Source organism: Bacillus rossius, chromosome 1 (assembly GCF_032445375.1).
Source record: "Bacillus rossius redtenbacheri isolate Brsri chromosome 1, Brsri_v3, whole genome shotgun sequence".
Lineage (NCBI taxonomy): Eukaryota > Metazoa > Arthropoda > Insecta > Phasmatodea > Bacillidae > Bacillus > Bacillus rossius.
In genome coordinates this window covers 36,815,002-36,829,590 of record NC_086330.1, presented here as the reverse complement: position 1 = coordinate 36,829,590, position 14,589 = coordinate 36,815,002, and the positions used below count along the sequence as shown (strand labels likewise).

The following is a 14,589-nucleotide window of genomic DNA, read 5'->3' as shown; positions in this document are numbered from 1 at the left end:
GTTCCTTGGTGACGTGGTGACGGGCAGTGTTATGGCAGGATGACGTAGTCAGGTGTGAGAGCTTTCTCTTCCGGCTCTCTGAAGACTAAGACAGCAGGTCAACCCAGGCCTATATATACTCCTTGGGCTGGCATCGACTTTGTTGTTGAAGCATCCAGAAGTATGGAGTTACTTCCCTGCCTCCAGAGGAGAAAGTAGGGGTGATGAGGTCAGGTGATGAATCACGTTGAACTATTTCAGCATTGTATATAGTGTAGTTTAGTTCATGAACTAAGGTCTTTACCTATCTGAATTATTATTCAGCATATAGTCTCTATGGACTATTATCTGAACTCAGGTGTAGTCAGAATAATAATATTATAAATAATACATATTAACAGTAGTTCTCTCTCTAGATATTAATTATTATGATTATCAATACACTGTCGAGTATAAACTCTTTGGTCATTTTAATTTTGTATCTGGGCGCCACTCTTATGTACAACTTAACTTCCTTGCTAAGATAGGAATAATGTAGTATGGTACAGGGAAAAATAAAATAATTTCACACTTTAAATCTATAATGGGCATGAGATTGGCAACATGTAATTTGAGATCATTAAGAAAACAAACATATACACAAAGAAATAATAACAGGGTAATATAGGATTAAAACAAATAATCTTTAATCAAATAAAATATAGTTAACGGTTGGACCAGTGGTATACTATTATGTTTTCTTAAATAACTGGAGGTATGTTGCACACATGATAAAACACAACAAAAGTTCATACAGTTTGAATTGATTATGTCTGTTGCTCTTAATTCAGAATAGAAAATTAGTGTGAATAAAAAAATAATAATAATGTTTATTATCTTCGTATTTTAAGTTAATTTTAGTATACCGCGGCTGAATTCAGTGTGTAAATTGCGGTAGAGCATCATGAGAGCTCCGTCTCATTTCACCTCTGGGTGTAAGAACTAATTAAAGTGTAGATCAGGATACGTAATTGGCTTTAACAAATATTTATCTCAATAGGTCTTTAATGTGTTCAGCACAAAATCAATGTTTATATGTCCGTCATCAATATTACAATACGTGTATGCAGAAAACAGATCATTCAGGATAGCATCATGAGTCGGTATTTTACTCACGGTAATTCACTCCTAATTACATGTCATATAGGACGTGCCCTAATTAAACAACATGTAATTTATACTCAAACGACGACTTAAAACATCCTAGTAGTAGGATGATCTAATTAGCTTGTCGATATTTCTGATTTTTTAGGGGATTGAAACCCGGGCTATCTAGCCAACGCCGTCGTTATTCCAAGACTTTTTCGTTAATTTTAGTAATGACGCTTATCTTAAGTAACATGGCCTCTCATTGGCCGAGACACAAAGATTGTTGACTTAATTACCACATCAAAACAAAATACAGACACTTAACAATACAACTTAATATGCTAAAATGTCTTAAATTTAAAACTTGATTTTTCAACAATGAAAGTTTTGTTATGTAAATTATGTATAAAAAGTTCAATATGCCGTTTAAGTTAATTGCTCCCTAGAGGGGTCTTGCTAATTGAGGTTCAAAGTCACTTGGGCTGCCATAGAGTATGGTAGTCGTAGATATGTCCAAATACACAACCATAGAGCAAAACATAAAAATGTCAACAAATAATAATAATAATTAAAAAATGTTATTTATAATAAAAACAAAACACTTTCTGCGCGTGGGACAGTCATGTAACAGCACAACGTGGTTCCCCCTCCACTCAGATGGCTCAAATCAAGCCTGAGGGGTAGGCCACCAGAGATGCCTCGCTGTTATGCCGGTAATGTCACATTCCAGGGCTAACATCCAAAACCATAAAGATTAGGTTGTGGGTGGTGAAAACCAACCGCAAAAACCGAGCACCTGGATAATGTTTAATTAAACAAATTTCTACAAATATTGCATAACTTGTTGCTTTTGTAAAACAATTTCTTTGAAATATTTGGGTAGAAACACCATTCATTATTCTCTGTACTTTCTCTGGCATGTTGTTAACCCAAATTACTTCAAAGAAATTATTTTATAAAAACATCAGGTTTAGCAATGGCTGTAGAATTTTGTTCAATTAATAATCATCCAGATATTAGTGTTACATCTTAAATTAAATACTTCATATATTAGTTGTTATTCAGCTTTAAAGTCAAAGGCGTAGGTACAGCAGTTTTGGGAAGCACTTTAGACCACAAGTTTTCAACTTATTACATCGTGATGAACCTGCAGCCGAAGTCTGTCTGTCAAAGTTTGTCAGGCAAATTCTGAAACAACCTGTACAATAACCCTGACCATGACAAGTTACTGACAAGACACATGCATCTAGAAAGCCAGGCAAGTAACTGCCTATAATTCTGCCTTCAGTAATTGTGGAGACAGGTATACAAAAGCTGTTTAACAATAGAAATGAAAAGAAAAAACCTTCAAATACCAACACCACATCACTCTTGGGGAAGGAAGGAAATATGGTAGACAGTAGAGGAAGAACACTGGATATTAAAATGACAAGTTATGAACAACAACATCAAGACGACATATAACTAGTACAGTGCTCATTCTGATGGGAGAAGACGAGTGTGGAGATAATCTACAAAGACTGTTTAACACAAGATGGTAATTTCAGTTAGTATCTTACAGAAAATAAAATATATAACAGTTAGAAAGGATTAATACAAAAAAGAAGAGACAAAGAGGTGGTCAAAGAAACTGTTTATAAAGGGACCACAATAACTAACCAGAAGATAAGACACGGACCTGTGTGATGAGCCCGCGGTGGAGCTCCACATCGGCTGGAGTGACTTCATCCCGGCAGTCTTGTTCCAACCTCAGAGCACACTTCACTGTGTCCTGTATGGTGGCCTTGAGCGCACGCACTTTCTCAGTTCTCATCAAACGCCGCACCAAATAGCCTCGTGCCGCAGCTTCAATAACACTAGCTGCCTTCTGCAATATCGCAACCACCCAGCGTACGGCACAATGAGCGGCTCGCCAACAGCAATGTACGTACACATACAGAAGCATTTTATAGCAACACTCAAGCTTCTAGTTAGATAGTAAAATTCTTAACATTGTTGTCAACTTTAGCACATACAAAGCATATGTCATATAATTCAAGTAAGAATTATTTAAACTACTATCTTAATAAATTGAAAGCTAGCAGCTACCCAAATAAATATTGTTAACCAATGAAATATGACATCCTACCATTGTACCTCCTCTGAGGCAAGACCAAGCCTGGACTCCACCCCAGCCATAGCTGGGACGTCACCATTAGACAGTTTGTTAGTGCCACAAAAGGGAAACTCTTGGGAGTTGCAAGAATTGAAAGCAAACAGACTAGTATCAAAAAGAGTTGTTAAATCTAATATAAGCGTATACCCTGTAGAAAAGCAGATGTGTTTAATTATATAATAGTAAATGAAGACTCGTCTGAAGACAGAACTGCTTCGGCGATACTAAAATCATACCACAAATGATAAGAGGCTCAGCAATACTAAGTTGTACAATGCATTTTTACATCAATCATAAACAAGGATATGCTTCAGATAAACTGTAGTTATCATATAAATATATGTAAACAGAAAATACTTTATGCGAAACAGTCCCGTAAACTAAGACGAAAAATTTTAGAAGTGTAAAGTGTTTAGTAATTGGATGCAAGTTAAAAGGTACTCTGTGATTGGCCTATCACTTCAACTCCTTATAATATAAAATATGGTGAAATTTTTGGTCACCATTTTTAGTCATCACTTTGAAGTCGATAAGAGTCAGTCACATTTTGAGTGGTGGATCACAAGTTGAAATTTTAATGTGAGTTGTAGAGAATTTCATGCCTGTGGTCTGGGCAGTGCTAATGAACATTCGTTTTGGACTTCGTTAACTTGAATATTTGAACAGCGTAAGCCTAAGTGGAACCTTTTTGTAATAACTGGTGGCCATGCCGAGATGACAATGGGCTCTCTGCCATTTGTACAGTGAAATGGTAAGCAACCATGGGATTTCAGCATAGAAAATTAAATAATTTCAGAGCAATGAACTTGTTTGTGTAAGTGAAGTTCTTTTGTTCAATGAATTTTGTTTATGCTAAGTACAAGTTTCTTGGTCAGACAATGGCCACCATTTCAGTTAGTGAATTTTTTGTAAGGAAAAATTAAACTAGTTAAATTCAGTACATGTGCTTGAGACTTTATTTCTTTCAAATATCTTCGATGGCAACAGTTAATGAAATTAAAACAATATTTTTGGCACCCAGCAAATTGTTTCAAGTGTTTACATGTTTGTAACAGCCCACTTAGTTATTCGGGTGGTCTGACTTATTACAATTTCATAGTTTGATTACAGCCTGACCCTGCTAGGACATGGCACGTTACGCCAGTAGGGACGGAGTACCCATGGTTTACAGCGAGTGCAACAAGCTGTGTTTAAATAGTCAAGTGTCGTGTGCAGAACTATTAAGCCTTACAGTCTGGTGTGTCGCACTGGGCAGCTGACCCACGACCATATGCATGCTGTATCTCTGTGGCTAGCCTGGAGATAGACTGGCGCCTCCCACAGTTTCTAGCATTTCATGGCACCAGTTTTACCACTATTCTCACCCCAACGCTCATACCACGAACACAGAATGGTGGTGATGATACAAACCAAGAATAAGGAGAAAATCTGTTCATCAAAGCTGTACTTCAAAGAAGCAGTAGTGACATTGCAATCTAAACCACCATGATGGTTACCAATTTGTACTACATAAATAAATACTATTACTTCAAGGTATCAACAAATACTACTTCTACTGCTGCTCTTGTTTCTATGCATTGCCAATAATTAGAGACAAGATATTTATGGTTTTATTTTTAGTCCAATTTCATTTTTAAAACAAAAGATATCAGTGTTATTGTTCTATTTTTATAAAAGCTGTTTTGTAATACTTACACCAAAATTAGGGTAAAATGCTGCATTTTTACTGTAAAATAATTTTAAATACATTGGTCTAAAACAGATACTTTCAAAACAATAAAAATAAATTAGCGAACATTTCTGGTTTAAAACTGATTCAAAAAGACATGCACATTAAATAAAAAAAATTGAATTAATTTTTCTAATCAATGCTCTTTTGTACAGTTTTTTTGTCTGAAAATAACGACATCCCTTGAATTTCAAAATTAAAAGATTTATTTTTTTATAATTTGAATGAAGTTTTTTTTTTAAATGCCACTTAATTCCATAATATAACTTGCATTGTGGTGCTATATGGTGTGTTAGTTGCATTTCAGTGTTACGCAGTGTTTTGACATGCTTATTGCAATGCACCATATAATTTTGTCCCTACCAATAATGTACTCAACAATAGAGGACTTCTTACTTAAAAAATTGGTTGTCTGTAAAGTCGGTTTATGGAAAATAGTTTAAAGTGACGTCATAACAAAACATTGATGAAATGATTGCATACTTTTATGAATAAAATTGAATCATTTTTATTTTAATAATAAAATAAATAAATACTTGAAATTATACTAGTAATCAGATTTTTAAAATGCAAGAATAATTAACCTTTATTGCAGAAATTGTTGTTGTAATAAGCAATGAAAACCACATTAACTTTTCACTTCACTTTATAACCAGTCGACGAAACAGTTCATTTGTAGATGTAAGTTGCGTGCTGACTGTCTTTCTTCTCCTCGGACGCATAGGCCAATTGAGTGGAAGAGAGATAGATGCGGTGCAAGCGTACAATGAGTGTAACGGGACACAGCATAACGGGACAATGTGCATAACGGGACATTTTTTTGTGCGTGCAGCCGGCGTTCATCGATTTATCAGACGTCACGTCAAAATGTAATTTTGGGTTTTCTTATGCAAATACGCTCTTCAAAACATATCAGTTCAATTGCTATACTTATTTGCTTGGAAACAATAAACACAATAAAAAAAGATAGAATAAGGTTCTTTTTAGCTTTTTCTATGGTGTACCACTTGTGTCCCAATTACCAGCTTTATTTAGCCATAAAAAATATTGTTCTGAGATCGAGAAAAAATTAGACATGTTAAGAAAATTGCTCAAGAACTTTACTTCTACAATTCATTAGGTACTAATATGTACCCAAATTGTGAAAGAAAGCTACCAATAGGAAACATATTTTTAACATAAACTGCATTAAAAAAAAACTATTTATCCTTAATTTTATGTGTGATGATAATAAAGACTTTGAAAGAGAGAGGAAACAAAAATTAAACTACAAAAATCAGTCAAATTTCCAACCACATTTCAGTCCAGACCAGAAGCCTTGAGAGTTGAATCTCATTCTTCTAAGGAATGGGTCACTCAGACTGGACAGGCAGAACTAAACAGTACATTGTTTTAAAAACATTATGCTGCTGTGTTAGTATACGTACAAGTGTTAGCATGTTTATCATATGTATTCAGCCCCAAGCGTAGTTTTGACTGAAATAGCACAAAAAAAAATTAAAAATAAATGTTTCAAAACTTTGGTGAATAAGAAATTAAATTTATTTCTACATAACTGGTTTTTTTACCAAAAGATTTACAATGGTTGGGCCAACATGAGCCAGCACTGTTGCACTTCAATGTGTCACTGATACTAACATATCTACTGCCAGTTCCATTATGTAATCCTCTGAATAAGTGTTCACTTTCCATTTTTTTTTCTAAATTGAATGATTGCAGTAGCTTTCCCAATTCTCCACTGTAACAAAATATATGGCAATCAATATTTGCATATCTCTCTCAAACCTATTAAAATAATTAATGCACGATGGTGACCGCTTCTTTTACGCAACAAATAATTAATCTTTTAAGTATTCAATATTGCTGCTATTTAATCGTAATAAGTTAATTCTAGTTTGTAATGGGTTAGTCAAATTCATTAACCTGTTATGTTAGTACCAGACTAGCATGCTAATAATCCGCCCTGAAAGAAAGATATTTCTTGAACTATTATGTACTTGCATTAACCTTTTTGTTTCGTTTTCATCTTTTATTTCTTCTACGTCATTGCTGATTTCATTCCATTCTTTACTGTGAAGCATCTTATAGTTGTGGTGGGTTCCATTGGCATTTCACACTAATCGTTAGCACTTTCTGAACTGCTATAGTACTCGAAGGGCAGAGTGCTACACCATGCTGATACATATTCCTTTCTCCTACTTTCCCTATTGTCTCACCTACCCCTCATACTCGCAAGACTTCTAGCCCATACAATAATTCCTCGTTTTCTATTTCGCAAACATCAATTTTAGTCTTATAAAACTTGCAATTATTCACATATATTAAGTTTTTTAAACTGGAAAAAAATTTTAATTGGTAGTACTGCTATTTTTGGGGGTTTCATTATTTGTGGAAAGACCTGGCTTGAACAGTAAACAAAAAAAAATATTGGGAAAAAGTTACTTATTAAAAGTTGAAAACCACACTTTCAAGAATAATGTTTCCATATTTTGATATACAAGCCTGGAGCACAATGCAAAATACCATTGATTGTTATAGGCTTGGCCATATTATGTCTATTAATCTACCATGAAAACCCTGACTTATAAAGCAACTATTTCATTAAATTATGTAAGATATTTCAGTCAAGTGATGCATTAAAGATAACAAGCAATAATGCAACACATTGTGTAAAATAACACACCTTTTTTTTTTTTTTTTTTTAATTACAATCAGAATAATGAAGCTTAATTCCAAATTTAAGTACGTATATTAATTTATGATAAACCAAGGCAGCTTAAAAATGCTACAGTAACAAGATAGTTATTTATAATGTGAAATTAGTATTTAGTAATGTACCCACAACAAAGCTTTAATAAATATATATAAATTTGGTAAGATTTTTTTGTAATTATAAAAAACTGTATTTCTAAACAGAAAAATAAATAAAATTCTCATTATGCATCGCTTATGCTTTGTGTGTCTACATTTAATTTGTTTACTTTACTCCAAGCAAAGGCTGCACAAAAATAATTCCTATCACAAACCAGAAAAACTTCTTTGGTTGTAGGAATTTAACTGTCACAAAATAACAGCAAGTTGTTTTAGCAAAAACATGTCACTTCCTGCTAAAAATTGACACCCAGAAAAACATTTAGCACCTGCAATAAAATACTGATATGCAACTATTAGTTTTAGAGAAATTATATTCTCAGGCTATAAGGTACAAAACCAAAATTGCAAAAAAATACTTTCTGGTGATTCTTCAATTTTTACATTTCCAGGTTTTACCAGATAAATACTAGGTACCAACATCTAAGTGGGCAAGTAAGATTGTATAACAATCTGTAGTTACTAGTTTCAAGGGAATGGCAACATGAGCTATATCAGTTACCCAACAGAAGTCTACTTACGTGCTCAGCATCAGAGTATTTGTAAACATGATTGGTGGAAGTTGATGCTTTTCGTAAGTTCCGGGCCTTGGCAACCGGCAGCTTGCTGGGTGGTGAGGCCGAACTGGAACTAGTAGGAAGATCATTCTTGGCTGCGGCAGGTTGCGGGCACTGATTGGTTATGGCTGCAACAAGCTGCTCACACTGGTCTCGAAACATCATCTCCATTTCTTCCTGCTCCTGCTTCTGTTTGGCCAGGAGCTCAGCTTTCTCTTTTTCATAGTTTGACTGCAGTTCTGCAAACAGCTGTCTGATGTCTTTATTCCTCTGAGTGGCACACACCACACCCAAGTGGGAGACATGGTTGGAAGAGTCGAAGGACTGGGAAGAACCGTTTGATTTGCAGTCTAGGGCACTTGCTGTGCTCAATTTGTTTTCAACAGAATTTTTAAGCTGAGTAAAAGGAAGAATTTTACGTAGAACACAATCTGTAGAAGCATATGCCGGTTCCAGTTTCACCGGGCTCGATGATGAGCTACCAGGCAAAGATGTCGACAGCTGCTTGTAAACATCTAATTTCTTGCCGGTGCACACATCCTCGACAGGCAGGGGTAACGCAAACGCAAATTTTCTGTCAGCGCCCTCGTCCAACGGCACAGTCCACGTCTTCCGGCGTGGCAACAAGCTGTCTCGTGACAAACAGTTTCTCCTCGCCTGTTGTACGTGAGCCAGCAGGACAGGGCTCGGCGCCTCGAGCGTGTACGAGTTGCTGCGCACCAACCGGGGGCGAGCGCTCTCTGCACGGGCCTCAGCAGCAGTCTCCTCAGCCCCGTCACCCATCAGGGACTTGTGCTGCAGCCTGAGACCAGACACGCACAGCGGCAACGGCTCCAGCACCGCCAACACGCTCTCCTGCTGTTCGCCTCCCAGCAGAGACGTGGTGGACGAAGTCAAGCTCATGTCGCCGTATCGATTCAAGTCTGTGCTAGCAGACATTGCGACAGAGCTGAAAGTTTCGTCTAACTGATCGCTTTTCCTCTCCACATCATGTACTTCGGGTGTTATGGTAGTTTCAGATGCTTGCTGTGCATCACTGTCTGGTTTCTTTACACTGTCATCATTGTATGAGTCCACAACCAACTGATTTGATGTTGGCGTATAACTCTGGTACTGCGATTCAACATTTGATGATGGTGTATCACTGTGGTGAAGAGAATCAACATTTGATGATGGCATGTTACTTTCTGATAGCTTTACATGTTTTACTAACACTTCATCACATTCAAATTCACTGCTACTACTACAGTCAGTGAGATTCAAAGTGTTACTGACGACAGCAGAGAGATTATTCTGAGGAGAGATGGTAGCTTCTCTGCCAGTTGCAACGTCACAATTTGTTGCAGTTCCCAATCCGCTATCCATGCTCACTCGTTTGCTGTATAGCAATCGCTTCTCGATACAGATTGCAAGCTCTTTGTATTGCTGCATTTCCTTTCGACGAACAGCAGTCATCTACAACCAGAAAACAAACAGTAAATATAAGAAAACAAGAACCATAATTTCTTAACCAAAGACACCTGGTTATGACAATGTAGAATTTTGGGGACACATAACGGAAGGAAATAAAATATTTATGGTTCAGAAAAAAGCAATTAAGACTAACTTAATTCATTTTCAAAACCATCATCATCCTGTAGAAGCTTATATCAAGATCTACAAATTCTACATTTTTATTGCCAATATTTCATTAAACAATTGAATTTGATGAAAGGTAATACTCTCCTCCACAAAACAAATAGACATACACCTGTACAAAACCAGAACTACAATGGACCTAAGAATACCCTCTCTCCACCAGCCAATATATAAAAAACCGTAACTATTCGGGCATCTTCCTGTACAATAGTGTACCACAACATATTATAATTCTATGGAAAAAAAAAAAAAAATATATATATATATATATATATATATATATATATATATAATAAAGATTGTAGTATGACTTACACCTAATTATAAATTTTTGCTATATTATTGCAGTTATATAGAATATAGTGCACATTTTTATTTTATTGTTATTTTTATTAGTATTATTTCTCATAGTTTCACCAAATCAATGTTAGAATGTTAGGATATCATTGTAAATGTAGTGTAATTTTATATTTTGTGTTCCTTCATATATATATATATATATATATAGACACACACATATACCCACCCACACACACACACGTTTTTTAATGTATCATACCCCAGAAACGGTGTATTGGAAAATATTTTGGCAATAGTTTTGGTAAAACATGTATTCAAAAATGCTTTTGGATTCTTTTCTTATATTAGTAATTCATTCTAAAATTCAAGAGAAAAATCAAACTCAAAATTTAGTATTTTCTCTGCTGCTACAATACTCATTTGTAAAGCATTTTATACTGTAATCATGGATTATAATGACATTCCAATAGATTCCAATGAGTTAAGAGTCAATAGTTTCTTTAAATAGTAGCCAATGTGTTAAATCAATACCCCTATTCCCCCAAAACTCCATTCTGTTACTGCTTTGTCATTGGTTTGACAGAATGTAACGTTCATACGTAAGTGGCAAATAATTAAAAGTCGATCTAAGATACCTGTCTGTTATTACAAAATAACAGCTTACAAATTGTAGCTTTACGTAAAATATACAAAAAGAAAGTTATTATATTACTTCCTAATATATATAAAATTCAAATGGCATCATCACACAGATAAAAAAAAAGGTAAATATGTAGTTGGGCGGTATTTGCGAAAAAAAATGTTAAAAATCCGAAAATACCTTTATTGTATGCTTTTCAACTTCCTCTTTTCATTAAAAGCGGCGGAGGTAAGAAATTCCAAATACTTTAGGAGATATTGAATTTTAAAATTTCATCATATGAAGTTGAGCGGTATTTGCGAAAAAAAATGTTAAAAATCCGAAAATACCTTTATTGTATGCTCTTCAACTTCCTCTTTTCATTAAAAGTGGCGGAGATAAGAAATTCCAAATACTTTAGGAGATATAGAATTTTTAAATTTCATCACAATACCAGTGCATTGATGTGGCGATTAACATTGTTTCTTGTTTACGTACGAGTATCTACTTTTTTTTATTGGATAATGATGTCACGTGATTGTTCGTGATAGGCCAAAATTCAAACGAACCAATACGTGATTATTTAGTTCATTTATTGTTTAAAACGGTGTTTAATTACAGCCTCCAACTTAGGTGAGTTTTTAACGTTTCTAATTTTAAAGTTTTATTTGTTATTGTTGCGCAAGTAATAAGTAACAAAAAAAAATTACGTGAGTTGTTACTGTGCATCCTTTGTTACGGGTTTGTTAGGTAAGGTCAGTTACATTATAAATAATTTAAAACTAAAGAATAATTAAAGTTAATTCACATTATTTTTTGTCGGCTTAGTTTGAAAGTATTAATAATGTACTGACCTGACCTAATCAACCATTTTATTAATTACGCATTGACGATTCACGTATTCACGAACACATGGCAAAATAACAAAAATGGCGTCGCTCGAATGGTTCCACAGGTCTTGTATTGCATAATTAAAAAATTCGATATCTCCTAAAGTATTTGGAATTTCTTATCTCCGCTGCTTTTAATGAAAAGAGGAAGTTGAAGAGCATATAATAAAGGTATTTTCGGATTTTTAACATTTTTTTTCGCAAATACCACTGAACTACATATGATGAAATTTAAAAATTCAATATCTCCTAAAGTATTTGGAATTTCTTACCTTCGCCACTTTTAATGAAAAGAGGAAGTTGAAGAGCATAGTATAAAAGTATTTTCGGATTTTTAACATTTTTTTTCGCAAATACCGCCCAACTACATATTTACCAAAAAAAAAATACCAGTATGACTGTGCATAGCAGAAGGTTACTCACCACAGGGGGCAGGATTGGAGAACCTCTCAACTTTATGCAGGAGACGTAAGGCACTGTTACAGTATCCATTGTGCTGACCCATGTAAACCAACTTCCTGAAACAAGGCACCATGCAACCTATCAAGGTTCAACAACTTAGGCTACCTGCAGCTTTTCATCACTAAGGATAAAACCTACATCCTTATATAATTGAGTCAACCAGTTCAAAGAAACAGTCCAAGAAGCATTCTTGATGACAAACTGGTCTCACATAGAAAAACGTATAGAGTTGCAGCTTTCGGAAAATAAGGGAAACAATAACTAAGTGAAAGTTTGGTTAGATTATGTATTCTGCATTAACAATACAAAAATTCTTTGTTAAAATTGCAATTTACATATTATTATTGTAACTGACCTAACATAACCAACTATTCATTAAGTTACTATTTGACTTAATTTCCAAAAGCCATGACTGTATACAATACTAAAACAAGAAATATTTCCCTTTTTCTTTGCAAACAAGAATTAAAATAAACAGTACTGAAAATGACCATAAATAATTAATACAGCAGCTAGGTGGGTGAAGGGAAAGTGGAAGAGAATTTTTAATGAAAAAAAGGGAGAGTATTTTAATAACCCAATAGAGCTATCAGGGTAAATTGTGGGGGGAAGGGACAGCCTATAGAACAAGTATTAAAAAGGGTGGAAGGGTGGGGAGAGCTGGGGCAACGAGTTGCAAAGGGGAAGCCTAGGAGGGAATATGCTAGGAACATTTTTAAGGAGACATTAAAAATGGCATAGGAAAAAAAAAACTCAATGGTAGTGAGAACGGCAGAGGAATGTGTTAGACGAGAAATGAGTGTGTTGGCTTGCGAGGTTGAGCATCAAAATGGTACATTGTACTGACGTTTTGTTCTTCATTGCAACAAGCATCATCAGGGTTGAGAAATCAACTGATTCAAGTGGTTTACAGTCTTGAACAAATATTTTTTTTTAATGGTTAGTTACATTTGAAATACTATAAAATCGTTTGAACGGGTTCTGTTATCTATTTTTGAAAAAACGTAAATTGGTGCTTTAAGAAAATGATCGAACATACACACACTAGTTATATAGCATCCACTGTATGCAAATAATTACGTAAATATTATTTCTTTAATCAAAACAAATCTTATCACCAAATTTTGAAGACCTCCCAAAAAATTTTTTAAAAACATTCAAATTATGTTGTCAACGAACCAGTTCAAATTACATACCAAATAAACTACGCTATACATTAACAGACATACAATTTAAGATTTTAAACATATATGTTATTACCTATATTAAGAGCGCAAGAATTTAAGATAATAATACACCACAAACATTTAAAACAAATATGCAGCGGCAAAAAAAGTGTCAAATATTACCTTTTAAAATGAACCACAGAATCGAACACCACAGTGACAGGAGAAGGGGAAAAAAAACACACAACTGACTAAAAAAGCATATACTTAGTTTATCTGAATGTCACACAAAAAATAATCAACTATTTTAATCAAAGTTATTAAAATAGTTATTACTAACATCTATAGGACATTGCGAGATGCTAGATTTACGTACCCACAAAAATATTTAAATTTCTTTTAACACTAGTTGAAAAACAACTGTGAAAACAAATATTAAAGTAAGGAATGTAAGATAAGAATTCTGAAAACACAAAGGGATTACATTAAACAAAATCAATTCTCGGAGAAACGAACATTATTTATGGCGGTATTCCAAGACGTTTGATTAAGGTAGCGAACATGCACAGCCTTGTTGGGCAACTGCCATACCCTAACTCTCGGATCATATTCCAAAACGTGTCCTAATTGAACCCCTGTAAGGTATCAGATCGGCAACCGTTTTAATAAACAAGGACTTGTGCGAGGCTATAAACAGTTTGTTGTACTTCATGGAATCCATTGTAATTTTAGCTTATTTTTTAAAACTATGGAATTATAATGTGAAATAAAATATTTAATTTTGGTTGTACAAGGATAAACGATGAATTTTTTGCCGAATTTATGATTGCTGTTTTTTAAAATATTAGGGGGTGAATTGTAATCAAAAAAGTTCCGTTAAAGTTCATTAAAAAGGAAAAATATATATATACACTTATGGATCAAATCGGCAACATATAGGACACCAAAAATCAGTGCCCTAAAAATAAGGGACTGGCCGTGTCCTATCGTGCACTTGGAATATGGTTAGGGTACAGGTATTGCATATTCAACACCTAAACCCTTATTTTTGTGTCTTGGAATACGGCCCTTAGTTTTTTTCTTTCGGATGTCTGC

The 14,589-nt window shown here is 34.5% G+C and overlaps 1 protein-coding gene across 30 annotated transcripts in view; it reads right to left on the bottom strand.

The window, feature by feature from the left end:
* The window catches only part of LOC134534589 (uncharacterized), a 58,079-nt gene extending 44,100 nt beyond the window's left edge, over positions 1 to 13,979 (bottom strand). For 3 of the 30 annotated variants that reach the window (XM_063373190.1, XM_063373182.1, XM_063373126.1), the window contains exons 1-4: positions 13,589 to 13,699; positions 12,290 to 12,384; positions 8,384 to 9,874; positions 2,786 to 2,974 (exon numbers count right to left, since the gene is read on the bottom strand). In XM_063373190.1, the coding sequence (XP_063229260.1) occupies positions 2,786 to 2,974; positions 8,384 to 9,874; positions 12,290 to 12,358 (1,749 nt within the window). In that variant the 5' untranslated portion in view covers positions 12,359 to 12,384; positions 13,589 to 13,699. Of the gene's footprint in view, positions 1 to 2,785; positions 2,975 to 6,510; positions 6,730 to 8,383; positions 9,875 to 12,289; positions 12,385 to 13,175; positions 13,199 to 13,524; positions 13,548 to 13,588 lie in introns of those variants that run through there. The other 27 variants (XM_063373080.1, XM_063373133.1, XM_063373200.1 and 24 more) reach the window with 25 other exon arrangements.
* Between the last annotated feature and the right edge of the window lie 610 nt (positions 13,980 to 14,589).